Here is a 12,826-nt window from a genome sequence, read left to right on the forward strand (position 1 = left end):
TCCAGTTAGCGCTGCGGGAACGACAAACTGCTCGAAACGAAGAAGAAGCCCCCTGCGACAGACAGCTCATCTCGGATGAGCTGAAACTAATGTGCATCTGAGGGCAGATCCTTACTTGGAGGCTAAGACGAGGTGGTCCACCGAATGACGTCCTGCAGCAGCGAATCTTGCGAAGTTTCCGCAACGAATTCTTCATGGGTTATGCACGACGAAACAACGCACACTACATCAGACTCTTCCGGCTCCATGTTTCTCGCGCGTGCAGATTGGGGCATTCTTGACCGCGCATCCGCCACAACGTTTTCAGTGCCCTTCTGAAATTCTATAGTGTAGTTGTAATCAAGTAGCCTAGCATGCCGTCTTGCAATTCAGCGTTACCAGGGCCTGGTGATCTGTGCGCAAAGTAAACGAACGGCCCCATAAGTACACACGCCAATGTGTGCAGGCCCAGACACAAGCCAAAGCTTCAAGCTCACCAATCGAATACTTCTTTTCCGCGTCTGTCCGTCTCCTGGAAGCGAAGGCAACAGAAACCAAATCGTTACCACGCCGCTGCTGCAGTACTACTCCGAGGCCAATTGCGGAAGCATCAGTTGTAACGATGGTCTGCAGGGCAGGGTCAAATAGCTGCAAGCATCTGCCCGACAAGAAACGACGCACTTCGTCAAAACAAGTTTGGCACTTTGAATCCCACTTGAACTCAGAGTCCTTCCGCAGCAACTCGCGGAGAGGGTCGACCTAAAGTCCCTATATAAGAAAAGTACCGCCATCCTTTGATAAACGCCGCTTCTCTCTCTCCTGTATCTCCGATTGGACGATGATAGCGCGCTTTTCACTTCTTTATATTTTCTTTTTTTCCGCCTCAGAACCATGTTGAAAGTCCTCTGCGCAGCCGCAGTCGCCGGCGGCGGCGCGCGCCCGGCCTGAAAGCTTCAGCGTGGACTTTCTAGGTGCGCCACCGTCGACTTGGCTTTCGCAAGCAAAAAGTCAAGAAAAAAGCAAGCGCTTTAGGAGAGGAGGCGGCGGAGGAAAGAGTAGATGGTGGTACTTTTCTTATATAGGGACTTTAGGTCGACCATCTCGGCGTATCGTGGAATGAAAGCATAATAACCAGTCATTCCAAGAAAGGGGCGTAACATGCCTTGTCTGCCGGCGCAGGCGCATGCCGGATGGCATCAATGTTGCTCTGCAGTGGCTGCATGCCCTTATCACTCACGATATACCAAGAAATGGAAGTTCGCTCACACCGAAAATACACTTCTTATTTAGCTTCAGCACGTTATCGCTGATGCACTGCAAAACTTCCCTGAGTTTTTTGTTATGTTCGTCAAGGGAACTGCCAAATACAATAATGTCATCAATGGAGCAGAAGGTGTTTATACAAGATTGCAAAATTGTAGTCATCATTTTTTGGAAAGCTGACGGTGCTAAAGCAAGTCCGATGCATACACACTGAAATCGGTACAGTCCTTGGTCCGTAATAAACGCTGTTAAATCTCTGCTTTCTGCGCTGAATGGAACTTGGTTGTACCATAGCCTCCTATAGGAGGCTATGGTTGTACGCTGCAGCTAAATCCAATCTCTAAAAGTACTTTGCGCCATGCAGCTTATTGAGGAGCTCTTCTGTGTGCGGCAGCGGGAATTTATCGACAACAATCGCCTTGTTAGGCTCACGTAGGTCAACGCATAAGCGTATGGACCCGTCCTTTTTCTGCACAACGACAAGCGGCGAGACCCATTCAGAATTATTCATTTTTTCGATGACACCCACGCGTTCCGCCGTCTGGAACAGGGATGATGATGAAAGACCCGTTTGGAAGACCCGTTTATTGCGCCGGCACGGCCCAGGCTCAAACACGAAGAGCTGGAACAGGGATGATGATGACTATATACAAATGACAACGATGAAGTACGTTAAATGTGCTTACAATACCTATATTCCTCATGTAATTACCTATCGATTAATATATAATGTTATGAGGTTTGTAATTATCTTATTCAGTTATCAATTTTATGTACATATGTTTTACCGATGTGCTGCCCGGTTCTGGCTGCACTTTTTCAAGGTCACCTCAGACCGAGACACATAAGGCTTTGGGCTTAAAAGAAACCCTCCAAAGGATGCCGTTAGTCACGTGGCAGGAAAGCTATTGGTCTCTCGTATGGTACTTTTATTTTGTAGTTATTAACCTCTAATCTTTTCACAAAATTTTTGTTGCCCTAAAGTTCAAAGGTTCTTGAATTGCGTTGTGCTTCCTTGGATTTCATTCACTGGTGTTTGGATTAGTTCGGCTGGCGTTTGGATTAAATTCAATGGTGGTTGGAAAAAATTGAATGGCCCTCGGATTAAATTGACTGGCGCTCGGAATAAATTGACGGGCACTTGGAATAAATTGAGCGGTAAAACCTGTAGTAAGTATATCCTAGGCACTGCCTATATCCTAGACCTGCAAAGCATGCATTTATGCGAACCATATGATTGCGTTCGAGCGTCCTCGTCATCGACCACAGCTGGCGCATTCCAACGCTCGTGCTCTGCGAGTTGAAGAGGTTTTGCGCGCTATGAGAACGATAGAGAGACGCATTCAAGGAGCGCGTCTCTTGGAACGCGGTGTCGGGTGTTGCAAGCTGCACTATGCTATGGTGGCTAGAATTGGGAGGTGACGCCAACGGGAGCTCGCAGCCGCTCCTCCATTTCGAGCGCCGCGGCGGTGGCGCTGTCGGTCGTAATGCGATGCTCGGTACGCGCGCTGTACCGAGCACGCGTACGCGTACGCGTTCGTCCAGCCCGTGGGCCGTTCAGTGATGCTGTTGCAAGTAATGATTTAGCTAATTCACGGTGACGGTGGCTGATACAATGCAATTTTAAGCATTAAAAGGTATTGTTGGCCATTGCGAGACTTATGCGGCACTGAATCTGCGTAACTAAAAGCTTTCGTTTCTGTATCCTTGCAGTAATTTGCAGCGCGAGGTTACTCCGAAAAAATTACTGGCGGTCTTAGGGAAACAAAACATAGTAAACGTTTATTGCACATCATAATATTATTAAGATCTATTGTACATCACATCATGAAATACCAGGGTAAAATAATGAAAAATAAATACGCACATTTACACATGCTCGTGTCTAGTTAAGACACAATGAAACATTGCACGCAGACAGTGCATCGCTTGGCACTAAGAAATGTGGAGGCATAGATATCACTTACCACTAAGCAAAAAAAAAAAAAAAAAAAAAAGAGGCAATCAAACTTAAAGCTACAATATAAAACTTAGAGCACGCGTCTAAGCTTTAGCAATTTCATTCTTTCCTGCCTTGCGTTTCGCTTGTTGTTCTGAGCCTTCACATGAAAATGGAGCCTAGTAAGCACATAGAACTTCATAATTTTGTTTGTGAGGGACATACTGTGGTCAGGGCAGCCAACGAGGGTAAGCTTTCTTAACTGCAAGAAGGAAACCAAGTCCATGATGCTGTCACATTTGACTTCTCTCACACTAAAACAGTGGGTAAAAGTGTTCTCGAGAGTGGTCACGAGTTCATTGAGCTTGGCTGATGGGTACAGCAGGCCTCCTCGGTCAACAGCAGCAGTGAGGGATGCTGCACCTGGAGCTGAATCGTTTTCGCCTTGTAGGAGCTGCCGGCTGCACTCTGCGCATTTGGTGCTTGCAACGCTCTTTCTTGCCACGTAGCCAGCCATGTAGTATATGAGCCTGGCATCGCTGGTTTGCACTACCATGTCAACATGCTCGGTACCGTGGCCGCATTCACTGAGCACTTCATGTGCTTCGGCAAGGTTTCCTGCGTCAAGAAGCTCATCCAGCTTCCTCTGAGAAGTCAGGTCCTTTCCGTTGTCAGCTCCTAGCAGACTCCTCAGCAGTCCTGAGGACACATTGCTTCCTTTCGGTGGTTTTGCCAAATTCTGGAAGCTTAAAGTGTTAACCGAGATGAGGAACTGGGAAGGAGTCGGATGGTCATTGCATCCAGACATTTGTCGGATGATTCCAAACAGCCTCTCCAGAGGGTCCTGACTCAAGCGGCATGTCATCATATAGCTGAATTTCAACTTCGTCGTCAGGTAGCGGAGAAGGTGTAGCGTGCTTGACAAGGTAACACGAAGTCCTTCGGCTGTACTGCGGCTAAGGAAACCTCCGGAGCCTGCAGCTGTTTCCCACTCGTCCAGGTAGGCCAAGAAGTTTTCAATGCACTTCTCGTGCGTCCCTCCAGGCTTGAGTGCTCCTGAGCTGCACCTTGAAGTCATTGCCTCAATGAGCCTTCTCATTGTTTCCACAAAGCTGACTGTCGCAGCCGTGCTCCCATGCTTTTCTTCGATGATTTCATTGTACAAGAAAAGTCCCCTGAGGACTTCATCGCTATAAAGCCTCACTGCGTAATTTACCCTCATTTTCTCAAAGCCATTTGGCCGCACGACGGATGTGCTAATATGAGGCATGGCTTTGAGAGTCGTGTCATGCTGTTCATCAAGCTTTCGAGCACAGTCAATAGGGTCAACACTGGCATGGCCTTCTGGCAGTCTCACGCCAGTTCGAACAAAAGTATTCCTCACACATTTAACAAGGTGTGGGAAGTCCGAGATGAAGTGCAAAAAACGTTCTGGGTCTGTAGGGTGCTGCCTTCTACAGACGGTGTTTTCTTTTCTGCCGTGTATACCGAACGAGTGCCACATACTCCTGTTCCACGCAGCTCCATCAGTGGTGATAAAGTCTACGTGCAAACCGGCGTTTTCGCACATGACTACTGCTTCGAGGATTATTTTGCCTAACATCTCTGACTTCACATTGCTGCGTGATGCGAACACACCAATAATCTGGTGCCACGTTCCTGTAAAAGGCACAAACAATACGACGAGGCCATGGTCGCATGCCACGGAGCGCTCACTTTCTGGTGTGAATTTCCCAAGATCCACAAAACCTTCGATGGTTCCGTCGGATCCTAAGCTCAAGTGTTCGGATAGCTTAATTTCATCAATTAAGAGTCCGCCATGGCGCTGGAAAGAGTCCATAGATTTCGTTTTTTCCGCCACAGCAGCAAACACTTTCTCGCTTAGGCCGAATCCACTCCTGTAGCTCTTCAAATATCGACGTAGGGATGTTCGAGAAGGCAAGGTCATGATCTTGTTTTTGCGTATGTGTTCATAAAGGCGAGGACTTTTCATGGACATAATCAAGCACTCTAGGGCCCACTCACTTTCATATTTCATTCCTTTGGTGGATTTCCTCCTACACGCTGCGAAGCACGCCTTGACTTGTGACTGTTGTTTCACAGGTAGCGCCTTGACCGCTTCTTCAAAGGCTGTAGAATCATTCTGTGCATTCTTTTCTTTCATTTGCTTCATGCGCGATTTAGCCTGGAGGAGACTCAGGCGGCTCCTTTTCGCTTGTGCTGTTCGCAGCTTAAGCCTGTATGAAAGCGTCTGCACCCTGGTTTTACCTCTTCTTCGCCTGTAGGATTCTCGATTCCGGAGCAGTCTCCTGAGGTGCTTGCACTGTGGGCAGGCTTTTTCCGGCGTTTGAGCAACCCCTCGGCAAGATGGGCTGAAGGTTCTGTCGCCAAAAGTCTTCTCCTTATATTTTGGATTTACTCCAAATTCACCGGTTTTACCAAAGCCTCCGCACGGTATCATGCAGTTGACGTCGCGAAGCAACTCTTCTGCCATGTCAGTGTCGGTGATATCAACGGTCTTTATTTTTGTGCCCTGCACAAAAACTGTCGCTCGAACTGTGTTTTCATTTGATGTCATGAGCACATATTTCTCAAAACATATCTTGTCTCCATATAGAGCACACACTGCAAACACTGTGACGTTGTCGGCTCCAGCAATCAGGTGTCTAGCCCAGTAAGCGCTGGGAAGGCCACACTTGCGAACGTCAGGAATTGCGGGCGAGTTCAAAACAGGCACTTGGTCACCATCGTATTCTGCACTGTGCGAGTCGGTTTCCTCGCAAGCAGACGTGTTTGGTTCCTGGCGCCGAATCTTCGAAGGCAAACCGCATGTGGACGTTCTTGATGTCCTTTTCTTCGGCGGTTTTTTTGAAAGATACGCAGGGACATTTGGGAATGCGGTTGGCACTGCGTCAAGTTTCAGCACTGGTCGCTCTCGCGGAATCTGAACAGTTTCGCCGTTTATCACGTGCGTGAAAAAACGCTCAATATACTGCTCGTCGAAATGGCGCTCACAAAGCACAGACTTCGCGTCCAACGACTTGTCGGCACGGGGTACGGCTCGTCGCCAAGCTTCGAAGAGAGCAGGGTCCTTGGGAACAGAAAAGAGGGAGACCTTTTGTCCCTGCTGCCTCGACGACACGTAGCCGGTAGTGCAGCCGGGAGCGAAGCAGTGACGTTGCTTCGCTTTCGTAGCGCTGGAGTTCATCTGTCCCACTGAGCTTGGCCCTTACATTGGCATGTCAGCAACGAAATACATTTTTCCATAAGCGAGACAACACCGCAGGATCCACGATGAGAAAGAGCCACTGCCCAGACGACGCGGGAAAATGCATCGCATCACTATGCTGACAGCAGCGCCGCGGTGGCCGTCGCGGCGGCGCTTGAAGCGGAGGATCGCGCTCTCTCGGCGGATATGCGGGCGCTGGCGTCACCTCTCAATTCTAGCCACCATAACTATGCAACGCGCAGTGACGGCCGTAAGTCCAAGACGCGCGAAAAGAAATTATCATCATCATGAGTAATAGGATGAAAAGTTAGCGCGGGCACTTCCGGAAAATGCTGGGCTACGATCGCCCAGCTTCGTTGTTTCAAGCGTTGCGCGGCCGAGTGCAAGGTTAATTATACTCTGCTTTCACTCTCTTTCAGCTCTCTGCCCCAGTTCGGTGAAGCTTCGGTTGACGCAGTAATCATTATAGCGAGGTTCTAAGCACGACCTGCTCGAATACTCACCTGGTCAGCTGGCGGCTCTCTACGGAGCTGTCTGCGCCGGTTCTCATTTGAGACTGCGACGCCAAGGGGGCGCTCGAGTCTCCCGAGCATCAACGGGCGCATGGTTACAGCACCCCCAGCGCACTGCACAAGTGCTTTACTCGCGCAACGTGCTTCAATTTAGGCATATTTTGACTTATAGTAATGTTTGCGATAGTGAGAATGTTTAACTGCACTTCAGCCAACATTTCAAAGCGTTTAATACAAAAGAAGCAACTGCACCGAAACTAGGGCACTTTCGATTCTTCAGCAATTAACTACTGTTGCGCAAGTTTCATTCTTTATTTTCTTGACCGTGCAAGTGAGAAACGGGCTGATTTGTCGTACACGAGCTTAGCGAACTTTACTATATGCTCTTCAGTAGAGCCTTCCTAAGTAAATATTACTTCGAGTGGTCGCTTGGAGGGCAGTTGAAATGTCTTTTTTTTTCTTAAGCCGGCAACAGCACATAAGTTTTAGGATCTACCTCATACACGTGTACAGAGAAATCCTGCCTCGGGTACGGCAACCCACCTTTCCATGTCATAATGATCCCCGCAATCGCAGCTAGGATGGTAGAGCATAGCTTTCCAGCACAACTGAAATATCGCTATATCTTCGGCGGCTCTTACTAGCTTCTAAGCTGGCGCTGAATTTTTTATGATGCTGCAAGCTTTGTCCGGGACCATTTTGCAATTATTATGGGTCCCGGAGAGTGTCTGTATAAAGTAAATTGTACTGTTTAAGAAAGTGTACACAAAAATTCAAAGACCCAGCGTGCGAGTCTGGGCACCATCAACTAACTTCGCAATATTCTAAACTCACCTTCAAATCAGCGGTGGATCTGCTTGTACCGATTGATGATTTCATTCTGTGACAGGCTTTGCGACACGGGTAATGTGTACGACCGAGGACCGTTTATTTACTGCATAAAAATTCGACTGTATAACGTACGTGCATGCTTGCACCTCGTTCCAATTTGCTGATTACATGCGGCTCGCTTTTTGTACGGCAGCTTCCAAGCTGAACAACGGTCGGGCCGTTGCACAGAGAGGAATAATTAACTAATACAAACGCACGCGATAAGCCGCTAATGGTAATACAGTTCTTTTTCTGCGGCACAACTTATTTGCGCGAATGTTTGTTGAAAAAGTGTTTCGTGCAACCCATACCTCGCATGCTCGCAATGCAAATTTTCCACTGGCGGCGGATGAAATTGGGAAATGCCACGAAGTGAAAATAAATGTACGTTACATCTTGGTATTCATAGGACACGTACGTCTAAAAATTTAACGCACGTAGCTGCATTTTCGGCACAACAAATAACACAAGGGCAGCATCAACTTTTCTAGGAATTGCATGCCTTGATTCACTTTTTTTTCACGCACGTGCGTGAACAGTGAACACGATATAAAGCTTATGCTAGGCATATTATCTTGTCGTGATTTACATAAAGGCACGCAGCACTGAGAGACTGTTGATTTCGCTTATTTTCTCAGTCGTACAAAGTGCATAGCCATGAAAACATCGCGGCTTGGCGCAAACATCGCGCCAAGCCGCGACACAAAATAATTGTTAAAGGGTCCCAAACAAATCTAGCAGAATGATAAAAAATCAGCTCCATCTTTAATTTTAATAAGAGCCGCATAGCATATAGTGATATTTCAGTGGTGAGTGAAAGCTATAGATGCCATGCTCTACGATGTGGACGACGACGAAGTTTTCGTGCTCGGTTGGTGGTTTCTTCTGATGAAGAAGAGGACGATTTGGATACATTCGGCTCGCCGCTCGCCTGCTGTCTACGTCTGCTGTCCTGTCTCGGGTGTGGTCAAGTATCGGGCGGCGGTTATCTATTGCTCTTTTAACGTCTCGATTGTTCTTTTGATTCATTTATTGATCTTTTTTCTTCACCTTTAGGATTATTGTGTCGCGAGTGTAAAGTCAGACTAACCTGATGTCTCTTTCTTCCCCCGGTCAAGGGCATTCCCCTTGGCTAGCCTCAATCCCTCCCCGAGAGTGGCCAATAGACTCTTTTTTACGCAGTGGCAACAAAAGTGTCCCTGTGGCTCTTGTGCCTACAAATGGGGGATCGATACAGATGAAGAATCCGAAAGCGATTCAGGTGGAGCTTCGAAAGGCCTCCTCCCAGTTCCAAAAGATCACCGAGGTCCGCCAGTTTGGTCGCGGTGGTATTCTTTGCTGCTCATCGGATCAGGAGTGCGTTCGAGACCTTCTAAACTGTTCTGAATTCGCATCGAATCCGGTGAGCCCGTTTATTCCACCACACCTTGCATGCTCGAAAGGCTTAATTCGTGGGGTCGACGCGAGCCTGGACCCCTCAGAAGTGCTAGACTTATTTTCAGTTGCTGGAGCTGTATTCGTATACCGGTGTAGCCGAATTATTGAGAACAGGAAGTCACCTACGGAGTCGGTGATTGTTACGTTCGCGGGAACAGTTCGTCCAACTGAAATCAAGGCATGGCCCCTGATATACAGAGTAGAGCCACTTTCCCCAAGACCACTACAGTGCTTGAAATGTTGGCGCTACGGACACACTATAAAAGGATGCAGATCGGTTACTCGATGCCGCCTATGTGGAGAGAATCACGACAGCACAGAATGTAAGTCGCAGGAAGAAAACTGCTGCCTATGCAATGAAGCACACCCTGCAGACTATTCAAACTGTTCTGCAAAGGAACGAGAATTAAGAATACTAGAAGTGGTGGAACGCAGGCGTTGCTCACGTAGGGAAGCAGTTACAGAAGTTCAGGGAAGATCCCAGGGCTACGCAGGCGTAACAGCTCGTCACACCGCTAGTATGGATGTTTCTCTATCCAAGGCCATAGCAGAGGCAGTAGAGAAAGCTATGGAAAAGGCAATGGAACGACTTGCAACAACTCTTTTTGAGTCCTTGACACAAATGATGACTAGCCAGATGGCGCAGGTCATTGGTGCAGCCTCTACCCAATCTCCTGCATACCAGGTTGCAAATGTTCTAAACATAACTCAAAAACAAACATTGTCATCAAACTCGTCAGCTGACTCCCCTTGCGCAGGACCTTCTACTCAAGTAGAACGGACGGAACCGGAACCCCTAACGGAAGAGTATGAAGACTACCAGGATGTAGACATGGAACACAAAAGTCTAAAACGCACACGATCTCCTCCCCACAAAATTTCTTCAAAGTCAAAAACTCAAAAATATGAAAAAGTGAACCTTTCGAAGAAGGACTTTTTGAAAGAGACTATTTTGGATCAGGCGGTTTCCGCTACCGTTCTATCTTCACCATAGGGTCTCTAAAAATCTTGCAGTGGAATTGTCGTTCAATTGTTTCTGCTACTACAGATCTATCGTATATTTCTTCTCAATTTTCTCCAGACATCATTATCTTACAAGAAACCTGGCTTTCAAATGGTCAAAAATATTCTCTAACATATTATCGAATGTTTCGTTTGGATCGGCCTGCCAGAGGTGGTGGCGTTGCTTTCTTGGTTTCAAATAAATTTAGTCACAAAGCAACGATATCGTTTCAAAGAATGTCTACCGAATGTGAAATTTTAGCATTAGACATTTCACTCCCAGACTGCTCCCCTTTTACCTTAGTTAATTTATATTTCCCAGCAGGAGTGCAGGATACATTTTCTCTAGACACCGTATTAGCTTCCTGCAGAAAAGACATAGTATTCGCTGGTGACTTTAATTCACACCATGTATCTTGGGGTTTTAAAACTGATTCAGAAGGAAAACGCCTGTGGGAATGGACTCTTGATAATAATCTATCTTGTCTAAATTCAAAAGTTATTACCTTTCTTCGCGGACAGTCTCAATCGGCTATAGATCTCACTTTCTCCAGCTCATCTTTAGCTATATCATCGTGGAATACTATAGACTGTGCTACGAACAGCGACCACCTCCCAATTATTTTTCAAATTGATTTCCCTGTGATTTCTCTTAGAAGGAAAAATAACTCATTTATAAACTATAACAAACTTCAAAAAGACTTGAAGTCTACGATGCTTTCACGTACGGATATGCAAGAGGATATTAGGGCTCTGAGCCTCTGTGCAGTTTTAAAGCGTTCTGCGAAGAATGCAACAGTTAATTTAACCTGCAACACAGGTAAACCATTAAGTCCGTGGTGGAATTCAGATTGCGCGAGGGCCCACCGAAAACGAAAAGCTGCCTGGAAGCAACTTCTTTGTAATCAATGTCCAAAGAATTGGAGTGATTACCAATTTGTTGCTGCAACATTCGAGCGTACGATAGATAAAGCCAAAGAGGAGTATGATATGAATAAATACAATCATCTGTCTAAATCAAAAAACACAAAAGCCCTTTTTAGGTTTTTACGCTCTCGAAAAATGATTCCAGTTCCAGCAAATATTGACTCTTCCGTGCTTTCGCCACGTGAATTATCCGAATTATTAGAAAATATTGGAAAAGGACTGAAAGATAGGTTCACTTCAATCATTCCACCGTACATAGTGAAACCGTTACCACTAGAGGAATTTAGGGAAGTCACAACACAAGAACTGGCGGATGTTGTTCGCTATCTGCCTTCTTCAGCGCCAGGACCAGATGGAGTTACCACAGCCGTGATAAAAATTCTGTATGAATTGTCCCCAGAAGAAATTTTGAATATGGTAAATTACTCTTTAAAAAATGCGTGGGTACCTTCAGAATGGAAACTTGCTAAGGTAATTCCGATACTTAAAAAACAGGGAGGTCGATATGATTTAGATAATATTAGACCAATTTCCCTAACATCAAACTTAGTTAAACTAATTGAACGAATTTTAAATTGTCGAATTACGACCTACATTTCTGAAAACTTAATACTTAGCCCCTGTCAAATTGGTTTTAGATCTGGGTGCTCGATTTGGTGTGCGCACGTAGATTTAGAGAGTCGCATAAAACTTGCTCGTCGCCGAAGAGAATATTCAGCATTAGTGACCCTAGATCTAGCAAAAGCTTATGATTCCGTGGAACATAGCATACTGATAAAGCAATTAGAGAATTACAGGTTTCCGAAATACATCACGGCGTGGTTGTCAGAATTTTTAAGGGAAAGAGAGTTCTACTGTTTTCAAAACGGATGTTCATCGTCTAGGTATAAGCAACAGAGGGGAGTACCACAAGGATCAGTATTATCTCCTGTTTTATTTAATATATTTTTAAGCTCCATCCCGCTGCTCCAGGACATTCATGTGTAAGTTTATGCTGATGACATCGCTTTTTTTGCATCGAATGCTGATCTACATTCACTTTATCAAATGTTACAAAATTACTTATCTATGCTTGAAACTTGGATTGAAACCATACATATGTCTCTGAACGTTAGTAAAAGTGCACTCCTTCTCTTTCCTTTAGATGTTCCCGTTCACATTTCACTGATGTATCGTCAAGAGTTCATTCCTCAGGTGGATTCTCTTAAATATCTGGGAATTACATATGATGGAACACTAAACTGGAAAAGCCACATTGATAACGTCGCGTTTAAGGCAACTCGGGCTGTAGGATGGTTGCGTAAAATCAGTAACCGACGATACGGGCTGCGAAGAAACACATTAATTATGATATATAAAATGTATGTCCGAACAATCATGGAATTTGGATGTGTCTTATTTTCTGGGTGTCCAGCTTATAAAATTAAACCTTTGGTACTATTAGAAAAGGAAGCTCTGCGTTTGTGCCTTGGACTCCCTAAGTTTGTTGCAAACAACGTTCTGTATATGGAAGCGCGACTACCATGTTTAATTAGTAGATTCCAAATCCTTACTGTCCAAACGTACCTAAAGTTTTACGATTCTCCCCAAAGAAGATCAATGTATGTTTTCATTAATGAACCAAGTACGTTTTTTAATAATCATTGGTCGCGACTGCACACCCCTCAG

General features: G+C 45.8%; 1 protein-coding gene across 1 annotated transcript; it reads right to left on the reverse strand.

The window, feature by feature from the left end:
* Positions 1–3,029: 3,029 nt before the first annotated feature.
* Positions 3,030–6,632, reverse strand: LOC125944849 (uncharacterized). The gene has a single exon (XM_049666222.1). It carries the CDS (start codon positions 6,387–6,389, stop codon positions 3,273–3,275), a length of 3,117 nt encoding a protein of 1,038 aa, XP_049522179.1. The 5' UTR covers positions 6,390–6,632; the 3' UTR covers positions 3,030–3,272.
* Between the last annotated feature and the right edge of the window lie 6,194 nt (positions 6,633–12,826).

The sequence above is a fragment of the Dermacentor silvarum genome, chromosome 4 (genome assembly GCF_013339745.2).
Source record: "Dermacentor silvarum isolate Dsil-2018 chromosome 4, BIME_Dsil_1.4, whole genome shotgun sequence".
In the NCBI taxonomy this organism is placed as follows: Eukaryota; Metazoa; Arthropoda; class Arachnida; order Ixodida; family Ixodidae; genus Dermacentor; species Dermacentor silvarum.